This window comes from Alternaria novae-zelandiae, assembly GCF_023758075.1.
Source record: "Alternaria novae-zelandiae strain BMP 2774 chromosome Unknown scaffold_42, whole genome shotgun sequence".
Lineage (NCBI taxonomy): Eukaryota > Fungi > Ascomycota > Dothideomycetes > Pleosporales > Pleosporaceae > Alternaria > Alternaria novae-zelandiae.
This window is the reverse complement of record NW_026057002.1, coordinates 106559-126205: the sequence shown is the minus strand read 5'-3', so window position 1 is coordinate 126205 and position 19647 is coordinate 106559. Positions and strand designations below refer to the sequence as shown.

The following is a 19647-nucleotide window of genomic DNA, read 5'->3' as shown; positions in this document are numbered from 1 at the left end:
AACTTAAAGAATCCTCTCTTTTTCCCTAAGAGAGATTACAAATACTAGTATATATAAATTAGAACGCGTTTTTAAGACGTCTTTTTATATATATAATTCTAGTAAAATAGATTCTTTAAGCTTATTAAAGCCTCTAGCTAGTTTGCTTTTAAAACAATATACGCGGGTAACTAACTACTCTCTAAATAGAGAAAACGTATATAAAACTCTATTATCTTATATTCCTATAAGTAGAGCAAGCAGGGACTAATACTAGTAAAAGTCTTAGCTAATACTGTTATTTTATTAATATTAATAAGAAGTACTCTAGTTTCTTTCTTATTAATTATTAATAATAATAACTAAAAGCTTTTTTCCTTATTATTATAAAATAATAATAAGTACTTTCCTTTTTATTATTAATTATAATAGAGGCTAATTAACTACTAAATAAAGATTATAAATCTTTAAATAGCTTAAAGCTAAAAAGGTACTATTATAATAATAGATAAAAAGTATAAGTCGAACTATACAGTTCTAAAATAGATATTTTATTAATTCTAAAGAATAACTCTTTTAGAATAAATAAAAATCTTTTTCTTTTAAATATATTAATTACTTAGAACAAGTAATAATATAAATAAAATATGTTCTAACAAAGCTATAAGCGCCTAGCCGGGCTTATAACCTGTAAAGAATAGAGAGGTAACAAGAACTATTCTCTAATAATAGAATATAGCTTTGTTAGAACAAAGTAGTTAAATATTATAATAAATAGTATAACTAATAAAGATTTGCAATAAAGTAATTGCAGAGTAAATAGTAGGTAAAAGGTAATAATATTATTGCTAGGTAAAGAATAACTATAGAGAATTGCTATTTCTTTTATAGAAAATAGCTACTAGAATAATTGCGTAAATATCCGCCTATTTCCGCCTAGAGATAAAGATTTATAATTAAATCCGCTTAATTCCTATTAATTCCTAGATTTATAATCTAAGTCCGCTAAATCCTTCTTATCTCCTAGATTTATAATCTAGACTAGTACTAATTATATTAGTCTATGCGTTGTATTGCATAGACTAATAATTAGTTTATTACTAGATCTTTCGGCAATTGCAGAAAGAGAGATAAGAAGATAAGAGTTATTAAATTACGTAATAACTCTAATATTAACTAGGCTAAGACAAATAGAGGTGTTTTAGAATCTCCTAGTGTAGCAGATTAAAACTAGCTACTAAAATCTTAATTACGTAAGCAATTAGATTTACTAGGAATTTTTCTAATTTGTTAAGAAATTACAATAAGTGCAATCTTAACAAAGCTTAATAATAATAAAAAGATAATAATAACTAAGTTATTATAATCTTTACAAAATTTAGATCTACTTAAGCTATATTAATTATCTCTATATAGTTTCTAACTAAATAGTATCTATTTAAGTAAGTATTATAAATCTAAGAGTAAGCTTAGCTAATATTCTTATAGAATAAAAATGTAAAGTAGAGTAATAAAATATTGTCTAGTAACTCTATATAATAATATTAATATAAGTATATTTTCTAAATAATTTATATATAAATATATTAAAGAACTAAGTATTACTAAAACTTTCTTAGTAATTTTTACTATAAAGCTAATGCGTTAATAATATACTTATAGAAATAATAGTTATAGATACTTTATTAGTATATCTAGAGATAAGCTAAGAAGTATTAATAAGTAAGCTATAAAGCTGTTTAGCTATTAGAGTATTAAAATAAACTATATCTAAAAGTTAATGTAGAACTACGCTTTCTAAAGTAGTTACTAATACTAAGAATAAGCTAGCTTATATTAGTAGAAGAGCTAGAAATTATTAAAGTAGTATAATACGAAAGATATATATTATTATTAGCTATAGAACTAAAAAGATAACTATAGTTATAATACTTTTAAGATATACAAATACTATAGCTTAAAAAATAGTAACTTTATATAAATTCTTATATAAAAAGCTATATACTAAGATATATCTCTCTACTATAGATATTCTTCTTTAACTATTTAAGTATTTTATCTCTATTCTATAATATACTCTACTTCTCTCTTAATAATTTAAAACTTTACTTTTAAATTTTATAAGATTACAATTAATAAAATACTAAAGAAAGGTTTTTTATAACTCTAATTAATTAAAAGAACTAACTTACTTAAGTAAAGTGTAATTATAAAGTAAAGTAATAAAAGTAGTTAGTAACTATTTATAGATAAAATAATAAAATCTATTATACTTTCTATATATAGCTATAATACTTAAGAAAACTATTTTAATAGTTTTTACTTATAATATAGTTTCTTAACTATTATAATACAAAACCTTTATAAAATAATACTAATAGAAATCTTTATAGTAAGCTTAAAAAATAAACTCTATAATAGTAAGAAGTAGGCTAAAAGGCTATAAGACTAGGATTATATTAATATGTTTTAATTTAGAAATTTTAGTAGAGAAAAGGCTTTCTAAAGTAAATACTAATAGTTAAAATAAGAAGACGTTTATAGAAAATATAAGAAGTACTATATAGTATAAGTTTTATTACGCGTTTCTATAAATATATTAGTAGTTTTAAAACTATAGTAAAAGTAAAATTATACTATAGAAAAATATAATAAAGCTTTAGTTTTAGATAAAGTTAGACTATAGTATTAAAAATAGTAGCTAAAAAGATATTTTTTAATACTTTATATATAAAGAATACTTTTCTTAATTATATATACTAATATCTTTTTACACTTTTTAAGAGTCTACTAAAATATCTACTATAGACTAAACTTTACTATACTAAATGCATTTTCTATATATATTATAAAGGCTTTAGCTTTTCTAGATATCTAGATACTACTAGTAATACAAATTATTAAATATACTACTCTAGTAAACTTATTAAGTTCTATATATAGTAAAGTTAAATTTATAGTTATTTTTAGAGCTACTAAAATATTAAACTAATATAAAATAGATTTTAAAATAAAGCTCTATAGAAGCTTTTATATATCTAGTACTATATAAATAAATATAATTACTACTAAGAAAAGATACTCTATAGCTTTATTTACGAGAAGTAGAATTTTTAGAAATTACACTAGAGTGTCTAAAGCTTATAGACTTCGAAATAAGTTAATATTATAAGAAAATAAGCTCTCTATCTACTTATAGTTATAATTTACTAGAGTATTAGTCTTAGGCTATAAGGTCTAAAATAAGCTATATATAGAAAATATAATTAAATTCTTAAATAATATCTTTATAATAGAAACTATAAAACTTTATAAACTTTTATAGATATAAAGAATAACTAAAATTATTATATATAGTTATAGTAGTAAGAGAAAGGCCTTTAGATATACCTAATAAGTTAATATACTACTATGTTAATCTCTACTTTATTCTCTTATACTATATTACCTAGAAATCTAGACACTTATAGCATATTACCTAGAAGATAATAGTTTAATTAGCTTAGAATTTTAAAAGAAAGGCTAAGTAGCTTAGAGCTAATAGATAAGATAAGATTACCTTTGCTAAGCTTATAGTAGATAATATATTTCTAGCTAAAAATAAAGTACTATACTAGCTATTAAAAGCTATATATACATAGAATAGTAATAAACTAATTTATTTAACGCGTAATAATAAGTAAAATACATAGTAAATATAATAATAAATAGTAAAATATAGCTAATATAGCTAGATCTATATAGAACTCTTAATAAAATATATATTATTACTAATTTAATAGATATTATAAGGTATTATAGATTATTTTAAATTATCTTAGAATTCTTACACTAGTAATAGACTTATACAGTTTCTTTTAATTATTATATAATTATATTAAGCTAATATAAGATTTACTATTTTATTATCTTAATAGCTATTAGTAATCTATAATAAATATAAAGTTATTTACTAATTATAATTATATATAGAGTATTTATTTAAAAAATTACTCTACTATAATTATTATTTCTAATAAATTAATACTTCTCTTAGAGAATTCTATATTTACTATAAAGTCTAATACAGTAATATATTATTAATAAATTATTAAATAATATAGGTATATAAATTGTAAAGAATAGATAGGTAATAAGAACTATTCTCTAATAATAAAATATAGCTTTATTAGAACAAAGTAGTTAAATACTATAATAAATAGTATAACTAATAAAGATTATAATAAAGTAATTGTAGAGTAAATAATAAGTAAAAAGTAATAATATTATTACTAAGTGAAGAATAACTATAAAGAATTACTATTTCTTTTCTAGAAAATAGCTACTAGAATAATTACGTAAATATCTGCCTATTTCTACTTAAAGATAAGAATTTATAATTAAATCTACTTAATTTCTAGATTTATAATCTAAGTCTACTAAATTCTTCTTATATTCTAGATTTATAATCTAAACTAGTACTAATTATATTAGTCTATGCGTTATATTGCATAAACTAATAATTAGTTTATTACTAGATCTTTTAGTAATTATAAAAAGAGAGATAAAAAAGATAAGAGTTATTATCTTATATAATAACTTTAATACTAACTACGCTAAGATAAATAGAAGTGTTTTAGAATTTTCTAGTATAGTAGATTAAAACTAGCTACTAAAATCTTAATTACGTAAGCAATTAGATTTACTAGAAATTTTTCTAATTTGTTAAGAAATAATAATAAGTGTAATCTTAATAAAGCTTAATAATAAAAAAGATAATAATAACTAAGTTATTATAATCTTTACAATCTTAACCTTAATTTAAAGAAAAAAAGCTATTTTAGCCTTAAAAATATAATCTATCTTCTATTTTACTTTAGTTAGTTAGGAAATTAGAACTAATATAAAGATACTAGAATATCTATATATTAACTTTAAAAGATGTTTAAAAAATTCTATATTTATCATTTTTAGATACAAAAATGTTTACTAGAATAATAAGAATAGTACTATCTTAAACTTATACTTTAGTTTATTTATATTAATTCTATTTTCTAAGCTTTAAGTAAAAGAAGAATTTAATATATAATATTTTAAGTACTAGTAATAGACTTAAGATTCTTAAACTAAAATCTATACTAGAAGACTAGTAACCTATATGTAAATATAATAATATTATTTAATTACTACCTAGAGATAGATAAATTATATTTTTTTAATTAAGAGAATTAATTTTCTATTTTATAGATTTCTAAAATAGATTTTAGAGTACTAAGTAATACTAAATTTAAGTAATTCTATTATAGTAGAATGTTAATATAAAGTATGTAAAGATTATAATAACTTAGTTATTATTATCTTTTTATTATTAAGCTTTATTAAGATTGCACTTATTATTATTTCTTAACAAATTAGAAAAATTTCTAGTAAATCTAATTGCTTACGTAATTAAGATTTTAGTAGCTAGTTTTAATCTGCTATACTAGAAGATTCTAAAATACTTTTATTTATCTCAGCCTAGCTAATATTAGAGTTATTACGTAATATAATAACTCTTATCTTTCTTATCTCTCTTTTTATAATTACTAAAAGATCTAGTAATAAACTAATTATTAGTCTATATAATATAACGCATAAACTAATATAATTAGTACTAGTCTAGATTATAAATCTAGAAGATAAGAAGAATTTAGCAGACTTAGATTATAAATCTAGAAATTAAGTAGATTTAATTATAAATTTTTATTTTTAGGCAGAAATAAGTAGATATTTACGTAATTATTCTAGTAGCTATTTTCTATAAAAAAAATAGTAATTCTCTATAGTTATTCTTTACCTAGTAATAATATTATTACCTTTTACCTATTATCTACTTTATAATTACTTTATTATAATCTTTATTTAGTTATACTTTTTATTATAGTATTTAACTACTTTATTCTAACAAAGCTATATTCTATTATTAAAGAATAGTTCTTATTACCTCTCTATTCTTTATAGGTTATAAGCCTAGCTAGGCGCTTATAGCTTTATTAGAACATATTTTATTTATATTATTACTTATTCTAAGTAATTAATATATTTAAAAGAAAAAGATTTCTATTATTCTAAAAGAGTTATTCTTTAGAATTAATATAAAATCTATTTTAGAACTATATAGTTTAACCTATACATTTTATCTATTATTATAATAGTACTTTTTTAGCTTTAAGCTATTTAAAGATTTATAATCTTTATTTAGTAGTTAATTAGCCTCTATTATAATTAATAATAAAAAGAAAAGTACTTATTATTATTTTATAATAATAAGAAAAAAGGCTTTTAGTTATTATTATTAATAATTAATAAGAAAGAAACTAAAGTACTTCTTATTAATATTAATAAAATAACAGTATTAGCTAAGACTTTTACTAGTATTAGTCTCTACTTACTCTACTTATAGAAATATAAGATAATAGAGTTTTATATATATTTTCTCTATTTAGAGAGTAGTTAGTTACTTATATATATTATTTTAAAAGTAAACTAGCTAGAGGCTTTAATAAGCTTAAAAAATCTATTTTACTAGAATTTTATATATAAAAAGACACCTTAAAAACGCGTTCTACTTTATATATACTAGTATTTATAATCTCTCTTAAAGAAAAAAGAGAGGATTCTTTAAGTTATTAATTATCTAAAAAATAAAAGTCTGTAATCTTAGTTATTATTACTATAATAACTTTATCTTTATTATTAAAGATCTATAGTAATAAAGTTTTACTTTAGTTACTATTAGAAATTTAGCTTTATTGCTATTTTCTATATTCTAGATTCTAGAATTATTCTAAGTAATAAGTAATTAATATTACTCTAAGAATAATTTAGTATTTTTTATAATACTAATTCTTTTATGTTATTAAAAGAATATAAAAGAAAGAGGTATAGACCTAGGCTATATTATTAATAATAATAACTAGTTTATTATTATTAATAAATATAAATAGTCTTTGTTCTGTATCTATTATTATTAAATACTTTTTAAAGTAGTTTAATAATCTTATTACTCTTAAGTAATAAAAACCTTTAGTTATTAAATTATAATTTAATTAATAACTAAAAAATGTTAGATACTATATTTAAAATTTCTAAATTAAAGAAATTTAGTAATTACAATATTTAGTCTATTAAAATAGAAGCTCTTTTAACTAAAGAAGGCTATCTAGAAGTAATAGTATATAATTTATCTAGTTTAAGTAAAGCTACTAGAGTTCTATTATAAGATAAAGCTATTAAAGCTACTAGTTTTATTAAATTAGCTTTAGAAGACAGACCTTTATTACAAGTTAGATATATTAGTAATTCTTATTTATTATAGTAAATGCTAAAAAGTTTATATAAAGTAAAAGAATTTAGTAGTAAATTTTTAATTAGTAAAGAACTAATTAATACTACTATTAATTCTTATAAAGGTAATTTAGAATTATATATTAATAATTTTAAACGCTTAGCTAATAGCTTAGAAGCTAAAGAAATTAGTTTACTTAATAAATTTCTTATAGCTTTGCTATTAAATAATCTTAATAAAGATTGTAAATATATAGTAACTATAATTATATAAACTATTAGAATAGATAATAATAGTGTAGATTTAGATACTATTATATCGTAATTATTAGACAAAAGTAGAAGAGTTAATTCTATTAAGAATAAAAACTCTACTTCTAATTCTAATAATAAGAATAATTCTTTTAGTTATAATTATTCTACTAGTAATAACTATAATACTAGTAATAATAATAATAATAAAAGAAAATCTATTAAACGTAGTAATAACAAAGATATAGAAATGTCTATGTCTACTACTAAGAAAAATAATAATAAGTCTAATAATAATAATATTAAGACTTGTAATTATTATTATAAAAAGAAAGAATATCTAGAATTTAATTATTTTAAGAAATATTCTAATTTAATTAAGAATAAATCTATTAATAATACTACTAAAGAAGAAACTATTTTAACTTCTTCTATAGTTAATAAAGATAATAGTAATAATACTATAGACTTTATCTTAGATTCTAGCGCTACTATATATACCTGCTATATTAAAGAGCTATTTATTAATATTAAATCTAGTATTACTACTATTAAGTAGGGTAATACTAATAATAATATTAAAGCTAGTAGTATAGGCGATATCTTAGTTAAATTTACTAGTACTAATAAACTAGTTAAATTAACTAATGTTCTTTATATACTATAATTAGAAGTTAATTTATTAAGTCTTAGTTTAATAACTAAAAAAAATTACTTTTTATCTTTTAATAAAGATAATTGCTTTATATATAACTCTAATAATAATCTATTATCTAAAAGTTATTATAAAAATAGAGTTAGTATATTCTCTATAATTAGTTCTACTTCTAGTATTAGTAAAGATTATAAATCTTATACTACTTTAAATACTATTAATAATAGTAATTTAGAAGATCTAGAAGAATCTAATCTAGAAGATAATCTAGAAATAGATAATACTATAGAATTAGATAATAATTCTAATTTAGATAATAATTCTAATTTAGATATTATTTCTAATAATAGTAAGTAATTAGTATTAAATAATAATACTATAGAACTATTACATAATAGATTAGAATATATTAATCTTAATGCTATTAAAAAATTAAAAGATAACGCTTTAGGCGTAGATTTTAATTTAGAGGATATTTCTACTGCTAGAGTTAATTTAGATAATTATATTACTTATATATAAGCTAAATTAACTAAACATTACAATATAGAAGCAAGTACTAGAGTAGAAGCCTATTTAGATCTATTATAAATAGAATTAAGCAGGCCTATTAGGCCTAAAACCTTTAAAGGTTTTAAATATTATATTACTTTTAGAAATAGTTTTACTAAATATTTAGTAGTAAAACTATTAAAAACTAAAAAGAATATTATTAATATTATAGAAGATACTATAACAGAATTAGAATTAGAAGCTACTAATAATAATAGCTTAAATTCTAATTCTAATAATAATTCTAGTAATTCTACTAGTAATAATAACTCTATTATTATATTTAATAATAATAAAGTTAAAGCTCTATAATTAGATAATAAGTTTAAATCTAGAGAACTAGATAGTTATCTAATTAAAAAAGAAATAAATACTAGATATTCTAGTTCTTATACTTCTAAGCAAAATAGCGTAGTAGAAATAATTAATAGAATATTACTTAATAAAGTAAGAACTCTATTAATTAATAGTAGTCTACCTAAAAATTTATAGAGAGAAACTATATTAACTACTACTTATTTATATAATCGAACTCTTAATAGTGCTATTAATTTTAAAACGCCTTTTAAGTTAAAATATAAAGAAATACCTAATATTAATAATGTTAGAATTTTTAGATCTTTAACTTATTATAAAGAACCTACTAGTTTAATTAAAAAACTAGATAGTAAAGCTAGCCCTTATTATTTAATAGAATTTAGTAGTTCTAATATCTATAAATTATATAATTCTAGTAATAATAAGACTATTAGAGCTAGAGATTGTAAAATTATAGAAGGCTATTATTATAAATCTAATAATAACGTAAATATTAATAAAATATTTATAAAACTAGAAGATCTTTCTTCTAATAATAATAATATTATAGAAGAAGACTTTAGTAAAATAGAATCTATTACTAGTAATAATAATAATAGAATTATTATTAATAATAGTAATAGTAATATTATTATTAATAATAACTCTAAATTTAAAGATTCTAAAGATAAGTTATTAATTAAAAATAATAATAATAACTCTAATAAAAGAGTTATTTCTTCTAATAATAATAATAGTTTAGTAGAACTAGATAATAATTATTCTAAAGATAAACTAGCTATTAATTCTACTATTATTATAGAAGATAATAGCTTTAATAGTAAATTAAATATTAATACTAGTAAAAATAATTAGAATACTCTTTATAATAATTCTATTATAGAGAATATTTTAAATACTAGTAATAATAGGTTAATAGAACCTAAAGGTTATAAAGAAGTATTAAGTAGAAAAGATAAAGATCTATATCTAGCTGCTATAAAAATAGAAGTAGATAATCTTATTATAACTAATACTTAGAATATAACTAATAAACCTAATAATATTAATATTATTAAAAGTAGATAGGTTCTTTTTAAGAAATTAAACTTAGATAATACTATTAAAAAATATAAAGCTAGATAGGTACCTAAAGGCTTTTTATAAAAATATAATATTAATTATAAAGAAACTTTTGCTTCTACTAGTAAGCCTAGTATTATTAAGTAATTATTAGCTATATTCTTCTATCTAGATTAGGAAATCTATACTTAGAATATTAAATAAGCTTTTCCTAATGCAGAAATAGATAATAATAATATCTATATATAATTGCCTATAGGCCTAGAAGAATATGTCTTAAAAGAAGCTTTAAAAGATATTATAGATAAAACCTTAATAGATTTTATTAATAAAACTATTTTAAATAAAGACTATAATAATCTAGTTTATAGATTAAATAAAGCTTTATATAGTTTAAAATAAGCTTCTAGGTAGTAGTAATTATTTTTAACTAAAATTCTAGAAAAACTAGATTTTAAAGTTTTAAATATAGATAATAGTATTTTTATATATAATACTAAACTTATTATATTAGCTACACACGTAGACAATATATTAGTATTTACTAAAAATATAAATCTAGTTAATAATCTATATAAAGATTTAACTAGAACTTCTAAATTAGAAATAACTAATTTAGAAGAGATTAAAGAATTTCTAGGCGTAGAAATAATTAGAAATAGATCTAAGAGATCTTTAATTATAACGTAAAGAAGCTTTATTAATAAGCTATTATTTAAATATAATAAGCTATTAAATAAGCCTAAATCTATACCTTTGCCTATAGAAGTTAAATTATCTAAAAATCTAGAAGATAGTTCTATTATTAAAGACTATTAATAAGAAATAGGTAGTTTAATTTATTTAACTATATTTACTAGGCCTAACCTAGTTTATAGTATAAATTACCTAGCTAGATTTATGTCTAATTCTAGTATAAAATATTATAAATACTTAAATTTTATATTTAGTTATTTATTAAAGACTAGTAATTATAGCTTAGATTTAACTCTACAATTCTTAGAATCTAATAATTCTAATAATAATACTATTAATAATATTAATAATAGTATTAATTTATTAGGTATTAGCAATTTAGATTAGAGAGGTAATTCAGATTCTTAAAAATCTACTATAGGTAATATATTTATTTTAAATAATTTTAAAAGTAATTATAATAATAATATAGCTATTAGTTAGATTTTAAAACTATAAAAAACTATAGCTATTTTTAGTATAGAAGTAGAATATAAAGCTTTAAAAGAAGCTACTAAAGAAAGTTTATATCTTAATAACTTTATTAAAGATCTTTTTATTAATAATTCTATTAAAAAGTTTAGTTCTATTTTTAATAAAACTAATATTATTAAAATAGATTCTTTAAGTACTATAGAACTAGCTAAAAATTCTATTTTTTACGCTAGAACTAAGCACGTAGATATAACTTATTACTTTATTAGAGAAAATCTGCTAGATAATAAAATAAATCTAGTTTATAAGAATACTAGTACTATTCTAGTAGATAATCTAACTAAACCTACTAGTTATTCTAAATTTAAGAATTTTATAAATAGAATTAGTCTAGTTAAACTAGATTAATTATTTATAACTAGTTATTATTATTATTATTTATAATAATAAAAATAGTATATTAATACTATTACTACAGAGCTTAAGTTTTTAACCTCTAAGTTCTTATACCTTTAAGATTCTAGTCTAGGCTTTATATTTAGTTATTATTATATAACTATTTATATTAGTACATAGAAATAGAAATAGAAATAGATTTTTAGTTTTAAGATAGTTATTAAAACTTCTTATAAATTATTATTAATAAGTTAGTTATAAAAACTACTTGTATTTTCTTATTATTTAGTTATTAGAACTGTAGCTTAAGAGAGTGTATAAAGATTATAATAACTTAGTTATTATTATTTTTTTATTATTAAGCTTTGTTAAAATTACACTTATTATTATTTCTTAATAAATTAGAAAACTTTCTAGTAAATCTAATTACTTACGTAATTAAGATTTTAGTAGCTAGTTTTAATCTACTATACTAGAAGATTCTAAAACACCTCTATTTTTCTTAGCTTAGTTAATATTAGAGTTATTATATAATATAATAACTCTTATTTTTTTTATCTCTCTTTTTATAATTACTAAAAAATCTAGTAATAAACTAATTATTAGTCTATATAATATAACGTATAGACTAATATAATTAGTACTAGTCTAAATTATAAATTTAAAAGATAAGAAGAATTTAGTAGACTTAGATTATAAATCTAAGAATTAAGTAGATTTAATTATAAATTCTTATTTTTAAGTAAAAATAAGTAGATATTTATATAATTATTTTAGTAGCTATTTTCTATAAAAGAAATAGTAATTCTTTATAGTTATTTTTTACCTAGTAATAATATTATTACTTTTTATCTATTATCTACTTTGTAATTACTTTATTATAATCTTTATTTAGTTATACTATTTATTATAGTATTTAACTACTTTGTTCTAACAAAGCTATATTCTATTATTAGAGAATAGTTCTTGTTACCTTTCTATTCTTTACAAAGTAGAGTAATAAAACATAGTCTAGTAACTTTATATAGTAATCTTAATAAAGATATATTTTTTAAATACTTTATATTTACTATAATATAGTAGTAGATTTAGTTATTCTATAGTAACTTTATATAGCTACTTTTTCTATTTAATATTATAGCTTATTAGCTAGTAGAGATAAAAAAATTCTTTTTTAGGTAGATTTTATCTAAAACTTCTTATTACTACTAATTACGTATAGACTAGACTAGACTAAGGCCTATAATTACTTATAAATATCTTTATTACTACTTATAACTAGAACTAATAGAATAGCTATATATATATAATTATCTCTAGATTATATTATAAACCTAATATAGTACTAGTAATAACTAAGCTCTATTTCTATCTTTTAATATTCTTTCTATAAAGTTTATATTCTTCTTATTTATAGTAATTTATATACTCTATTTCTTAGAGAGTATAGTCTAAGCTTATATCTACTACTTAATTTCTTTTTTTATAACTTTATTATTACTATATTAAAATAGATAGCTTAATAAAAAATATACTAGCTAAATAATAATATAAAGTAAGTCTTTTTAATATTAAATTAAGCTATAGTTTTATTATTAGTAACTTATACTTTAACTTTATAATTAAGATAGTTATTTAAGCTACTTTAGATTAGACTATAGCTATTAAGCTTTTTTAACTTTTTCTAAAGCTATAGAAATAGTTATATATTACTAAGAAGAAGAGCTAAAGTAAAAGTTAAAGATTAATTATTAAAGTTACTAATAAGTTACTAGTAGCTATTAAAAGATATTAATATAACAACCTATTAAATTTATAATATTTATTAAGAGATAAAAAGTACTTACTAATAAAATAAAAGAAGTAAGTAATAGAGAATAGAAAAATATTATAAACGTAGTTCTATAATACCTAGTAAATATACTTAAGTACTTTTAATACTAGATATATACTTAATAAATATCTATAAATAAGTAATATATTAAAAGATTATAGTAAAAAAGTAATTTTTTATAAAAAACTATAAACATTAAAATATTAGCTAGAGACTTAGGCACTTAGCTTTATATTCTAGAATCTACTTAATTTTAAGTAGACTAGAAGAGCTCTATACTTTATATTTATCTTTATATATATATACTACTACTTATAATAAATACTTAATAAACTTAATTACGTATATATCTTTATACTTTATCTTTATTTAGTTTTCTCTAATCTATAATATTTCTACTTAATTAAGCTACTAGTATTAATTAAATATAGTAGACTTAGTAGTACTTCTTATTACACTATTTATTAAGGCTTTACAAAAGCTCTTAAAACACCTCTAGATTATAGTACTAATTATAGAACTTATAGTAGATTTAAGAGTGCTGTTTATGCTGCGTGTTAAGAAAGCCGCGAGAACGCGGCTCTTGCTATTCTACATAACAGTACAATCACCACAAGCAGTGCCAAATGCGACCGATTCTTAAAACAGTCTGTGGGACTATCTTCTCTAAAGCCAACGAAGCGCTTAAGGCGCATACACTTGTGCGATATGCGACACCCGCGAAGTCGATACTGACAATTAGCGTTGTCGTCAGTGGCAGAGTTCCAAGTCTCAAGAACATATCTCGAAAGTTCATCATTAGGCTTGTGAAACCCGCGGGCAGCATGGCTCTCAGCTCGTTACATGGGCAGGAAACATTGAACTGATACCTAGGTACCCTTTCAACCAAAAAGGCGACGCCGAGGAGCCCAAATCTTGGGTAGAGTATCCCTCTACGATGTGCATCTCTCAAGGCCATAGCTGCTTGTGCCATCTGCTGGTCAATCGAGTAGCAATTCTCAACGGAAATCGGCGCTTTGATAATGCCGTACGTGCGGCAGCAATGGGAGGCCATGTCCATATTGCGGAAGTCCTCCTGGAAGCCGGGGCTAATGTCAACATCGAAGGCAGTCACTTCACCTAACACAGATCTTGAAGCCGCTGCATACTATGTCCAAAACAAGGCATTCGCCTTCAATTACAGAGCGGCGTAGATGCGTGCCGTAGCGAACTTTCTAATGAGGCTTTTCATGCAGCAGCTGAAGATATCGCGCAAGCGCTTATTGTGGCTGGCAGTACTATCGATGTCAGGCGAGACGACCAGCCACTTCTGCTAATCTAGGAGACATTCCGCTTGTGGATGCGCTGCCAGAACGAACCGAGAACTGGACATTGGATGGAAGCCGGAACGGACACGCACGTTTAGAGTCGTTGGAATAAGCTATCCTAGCGTTTTCTTGAAAGGGAAGGCAGCACACTCCATGCAGCTGGGTTGGTTGAGCGAGCTATTAAATGCTCACTCTGACAACGCCACCACCCGTCTAGAAATGTGACGACTTCATCTAGCAGGCATAAACAGCATCCGCACGTGCTGTCACCTTCCGTACTCAGCTTAGCGCTATGCCTCCGCTGCAAAACAAGCACCGGGGCCGTGTGATTGGTCAATTTTCGTACTGATGATGACTGATGCTGTCTGCATTGCTATCTACTGTTGTTGTGTCGTGTTGTTCGTGTACAGGAGCTCCAAACTTAGAAGTAAGTGCACTTGCACAGTAAAATATCATGTGATCTATCCAGCATGGAACGAATGTGTATAAGTACGACGTGTTCCTTGTGATGTGAGAACACCACTCTCTCCATCGACATCGAGTCATCACAGGTCGACCTGGTCTTTCAGTCTAGCACACTTGTCTCCATATCGAAGTTCGTACTGTACAGCAACAACCTACTCATCATGCGCTTCTTCGCTATTACCACCGCCGGAACGCTCCTGTTCCAAAGCAGCACCATCATGGCCGCCACGGTCGACCTTCAGGTAAGGCTTACTTGAGCAATCACGACCCTGGCCACAAAAGCGCCTAGCTAACATGTTTCTGTTTCCTCCAAGGCACGAGGCTGCTCCCGCTCTAACAGCGGCAGACACTGCAGCTCCTCCTCCGACCAGTCTAGCCAAGGAAACGCTCGCGCCGCACTGAAAGACCTCATGAGTCAATGCCAGAACGGCAACCTAGCAGGGAACGCCAAACGCGTCTCCAGCAACTCGTACAACGGTATTGTCGCCTACGCCTGCAATAGCTTCTGCCGCACTGGCTACATGCCCTGCCAGGACGCTGAGTGGAGCATTAACCGCGTCATCAACGACTGCAACGATGGCAAGGGTATGGGATGGGACAGCCAGGAGACCAGGGGCACGTGGTATGGCATTGCGCATGATTCGGACAACCCGTGCGGCTATGGCTACACGGGTCGTGGTGCGACATACTAGTAGAGATGAGTTGTGGTACACCGATATGTTTATTTCCATAAAAACCAGTAGTTGGATGACAAGGTTTCCCAGCCTCAATATCAGCCTTGCGTCAATCAAGAAATCCGTGCACCACAAATGGCCAGCTCGCAAGATTGAAGATAATCGCGTGCAGGTTGCGTACCAGTGAGACAAGTACATAGGGTCGGATCGCAAGCACATTGCGGCTTATCTAGTTTACGTGGCTTGGGATCATGTACACGTACTATGCTAAATCAAGACTACGCGGATATTGTGCGCTCGTTGCTAATCAAAAAATGATGTTGACATTCAATAGCTGCAGCAGTGTCTGACCTCTTTCTCATCCCTTCCATATTCAATGGGCGGATTCAACGCCATCTCGGAGAGCACAGGGTAGTCAGATGCATAGTGAACCTAACACCTCAGAGGATTCTCAACATCCCGATCGGCCTTATTGGCACTAGCCATAAACTTATCAGGTCTACAGGCCAGTGTTGTGCGGTTCCTTCGGCGTGGTAGACACTGAAGTTGCGGCGGGCCAATGACCACGCTTACGAGCTTGCTAGAAGAGATCAAGCGCAGTATCGCTATTAGTAGTACCCTCATTGTCCTCCTTCTGTGTTGGATCATCTACGTCTACTTCGTAGCTTGGGTACACATCGTGACTTACCCGCTTTGCCTCCGCGATCCATCTCTCCCCAAGACTCCATTCGAGCTCGAGATAGGCAAGTCTTTTCGCAGGATGCGAGGCAACTGCATATCGGGACGCTGGCGTAACATCCGTAAGGGTTTAGTATTCTTCAAGCTTGGTACAATAAGTATCAATAGCGTATGAAACAGTTGTTGAAAACCTCCCTGGGGTGGTCGTCTGCGACCTTTCAGCGTGCTGGAGCTTCTCAAAAAAGATATCATTTCGCCGCTAACAAAGGCTCGGTGGATAGTGCTGAGATTTCCATTCTACGTGTGGCTTGCGAAAAGACTGGCATGTATGCAGTGAAACTATCCTTGAAGCATGGCATGTCTCCCTCTTCGAAGGACAAGGAAGGTTGGACATTGCTTCGAATCAATTTTGGGAAGCTCGCAAATCCATGGAAATTTGCGAGGCGTGTCTATGATCACGTCGGTCCTTCGTACGATGGAACGATCGTTAATGTACTGTTTGCAGTAGGCTCTCAGACACCGATCTCAGACGTCGGTAGATTGAACTACTCGTTATGGGAAGACGACGGGAGAGACGACCTTCTACAAGGCCATACTGGAACTGATACCTTGAAAGGACAGCCCCAATACAACCCCTTTGCAGGAGATATTCGTCGAACGTAAGCTGAAAATTGAGGCTCTCTACTCCCATGCTACATATCTTAAGGTGGTCAGCTTTACTTTATAGAGTGTTTATTTCTTCCAGGAAGAAAAATACATCCAATCTTAGAACTTAACCCAGTTAGACCTTGTAATTAGTTACGGCAATGTGGCTCTTGGTGCTTCAACAGGTGCGGCTCGAAGTGTTTGTTCATGCATTCGCGAAGGATCTAGTGCCAGACCAAGTGGGCCAACGATAGACGGGGCGGCACGGACGGATGCCTGTCTCCGGAAACGTCATGCCGGCAAATGTAACAAGCACGCAGGCGACAAGCGTTTGGCAGGCGATAGTTCAAAGGTATTGATCCAAGACAGCGGGTGTGAAATTCGCGTTGTTGAACACTCCCGAGGTCCACTGGGTCGGACGAGCAAAAGACGGTAAAGAGACTGCGGATATCAGGCTTTTGTATCACAACGCAGCTGATCTAAGATCCAAACATCGCGGAGACGACTAAGCGCTGAGCGATCAGGCGGGAAACGAGTCATGTGTACTTCGGCGCATGGCGCAATAGGAAGGCAAGAACCCCACCGAACGATGGCTATCGTGCGAAAGGATCGAAGGATTGCAATAGAAGGCTGCCCCGCGCTGCTTTCTTTATCCTTTGACAAACATTGCAGAACGAACACTCGTCGCCAGACATGTCAATACCTGTACCAGATATCCTCGAGCGTGTTGCGGCCGCCGGCAGAGCTTACGAAGCCGAGCAAATCGGCTCGCGAGAAAGTCTCATCGAGCTTGGTCGAGACCTGGTTGCGGCACTCGAGATACCCAGTGAATTCCTGCAGAGAAGCTTCTGGGCCGAGGTTCGTGACTGAACCTGCACTGTTACCAGCATACTGATGAGTCTGCAGCCGGCATTGTCAGCGCACTGCAAGTTCGCTGTTGAAGTCAAACTCTTCCAGCATCTTAGAGATGCAGGCGATGCCGGAGTTAGTCCGGACGACCTTGCTCAAAAGACGAGCGTTGACCCCATTCTATTGCAACGGATCATGCGTCACCTAATCGCTATGAAGATCGTTTCTTTCTCGAACGGTAGATTCCTCGGTAACCGTCTGAGCCATGAACTCGCAGCGGACAACTATCAGAAGAGCATTGACTTCTGCTACGACGTGTCACGACCGTCGTTCAATGGCTTCCCGGAGTATTTCAAGAAGACTGGTTACAGGCTACCCACGTCGCCTACAGAAGGACCACTGCAGGATGCGCATGGAACAGATTTACCTTTTTTCCCATGGCTGGTCGCAACGCCTCCTCATCTCGACGAGTTCGACAACTTCATGTCGGTGTATCGCGCAGGCAAGGCGAATTGGTTCGACCCCGGCTTCTATCCGGTCGCAGAACGTCTGATCAATGGCTTTGACTCCAGCTGCAGCGAGGCCCTTCTGGTAGATGTCGGTGGCGGTCGTGGGCACGATGTCCAGCAATTCGTGGCGCAGCACCAGTCTCATCCGGGCAAAGTTATTCTTCAGGATCAAGAGCCAGTCATCGCGGCTATCAAGGATAAGGAAGGGCTTCCTTTTGAGAGTCAGGTCCACGATTTCTATACGCCTCAGCCCATTCAGTCAGCCAGGGCGTACTCACTGCACTCGATTCTTCACGACTGGAATGACGAAGAAGGCGTCAAAATTCTCGAAAGCTTGAAGCCCGCGCTGAAACCCGGCTACTCGCGGGTGCTGCTGAACGAGATCGTGCTTTCAGAAGAAAAGCCCACCATCGCCGCCACCTCTATGGATATGATGATGTTAGCACATCTTTCGGTGCGCGAGAGAACAGAAGCGGAGTGGAGAGCGATAGTTGAAAAGGCTGGTCTGAAGTTCTTAGCCATCTACAATTACCCTGGGGTCGCTGAGAGTGTTATTGAAGCGGAGCTTGGAGAATGAGGCGCGGAGCTGCAATGACTAAGGGAACGAGGTACCAGGTGTCATGAATGTAGGAAAGTAAGAACGAATAGAGTGCGCCTTTGACGCAAACTGCGGTCTAGTCCTCGTCGGGGCTGGTCACTGAGACTAGGGAAGTGTAATGACGCGCATTGCGTGTGTTGTGTGGAGATGGCAAGCGCGAAGTGCTTCAGGTCAGCCCGTCGCCGGAAGGACCTCGGAGCAGCTAGCGCCAACGGAATGTTTGAACACAGCCTAGTTAATTGGTTCGTCACTCCGGTTTTTGGCACGTGTGCGCGCCCTGATAATAAACAAGCACATTGATGTAGTACATTCGAAAGATTTGAGAGTCCGATTCTGCCTCTATCTTGGTTCCTCTATGGATGCGCACTCCCTGACCCGACCTTTGCGCTCTGTATGTTA

At 27.8% G+C, this 19647-nt stretch overlaps 2 protein-coding genes across 2 annotated transcripts; both read left to right on the top strand.

The window, feature by feature from the left end:
• Positions 1 to 15456: 15456 nt before the first annotated feature.
• On the top strand, positions 15457 to 15987 carry J4E88_010868 (uncharacterized protein; the record flags this gene model as incomplete). The annotated part of the gene is made up of 2 exons (XM_049404458.1): positions 15457 to 15537; positions 15667 to 15987. 2 exons carry the CDS (start codon positions 15457 to 15459, stop codon positions 15985 to 15987), a joined length of 402 nt encoding a protein of 133 aa, XP_049249819.1.
• A 1998-nt stretch (positions 15988 to 17985) lies between these two features.
• J4E88_010867 (uncharacterized protein) lies at positions 17986 to 19227 on the top strand (the record flags this gene model as incomplete). Its single annotated transcript, XM_049404457.1, has 2 exons — positions 17986 to 18150; positions 18199 to 19227. 2 exons carry the CDS (start codon positions 17986 to 17988, stop codon positions 19225 to 19227), a joined length of 1194 nt encoding a protein of 397 aa, XP_049249818.1.
• Positions 19228 to 19647: the final 420 nt, after the last annotated feature.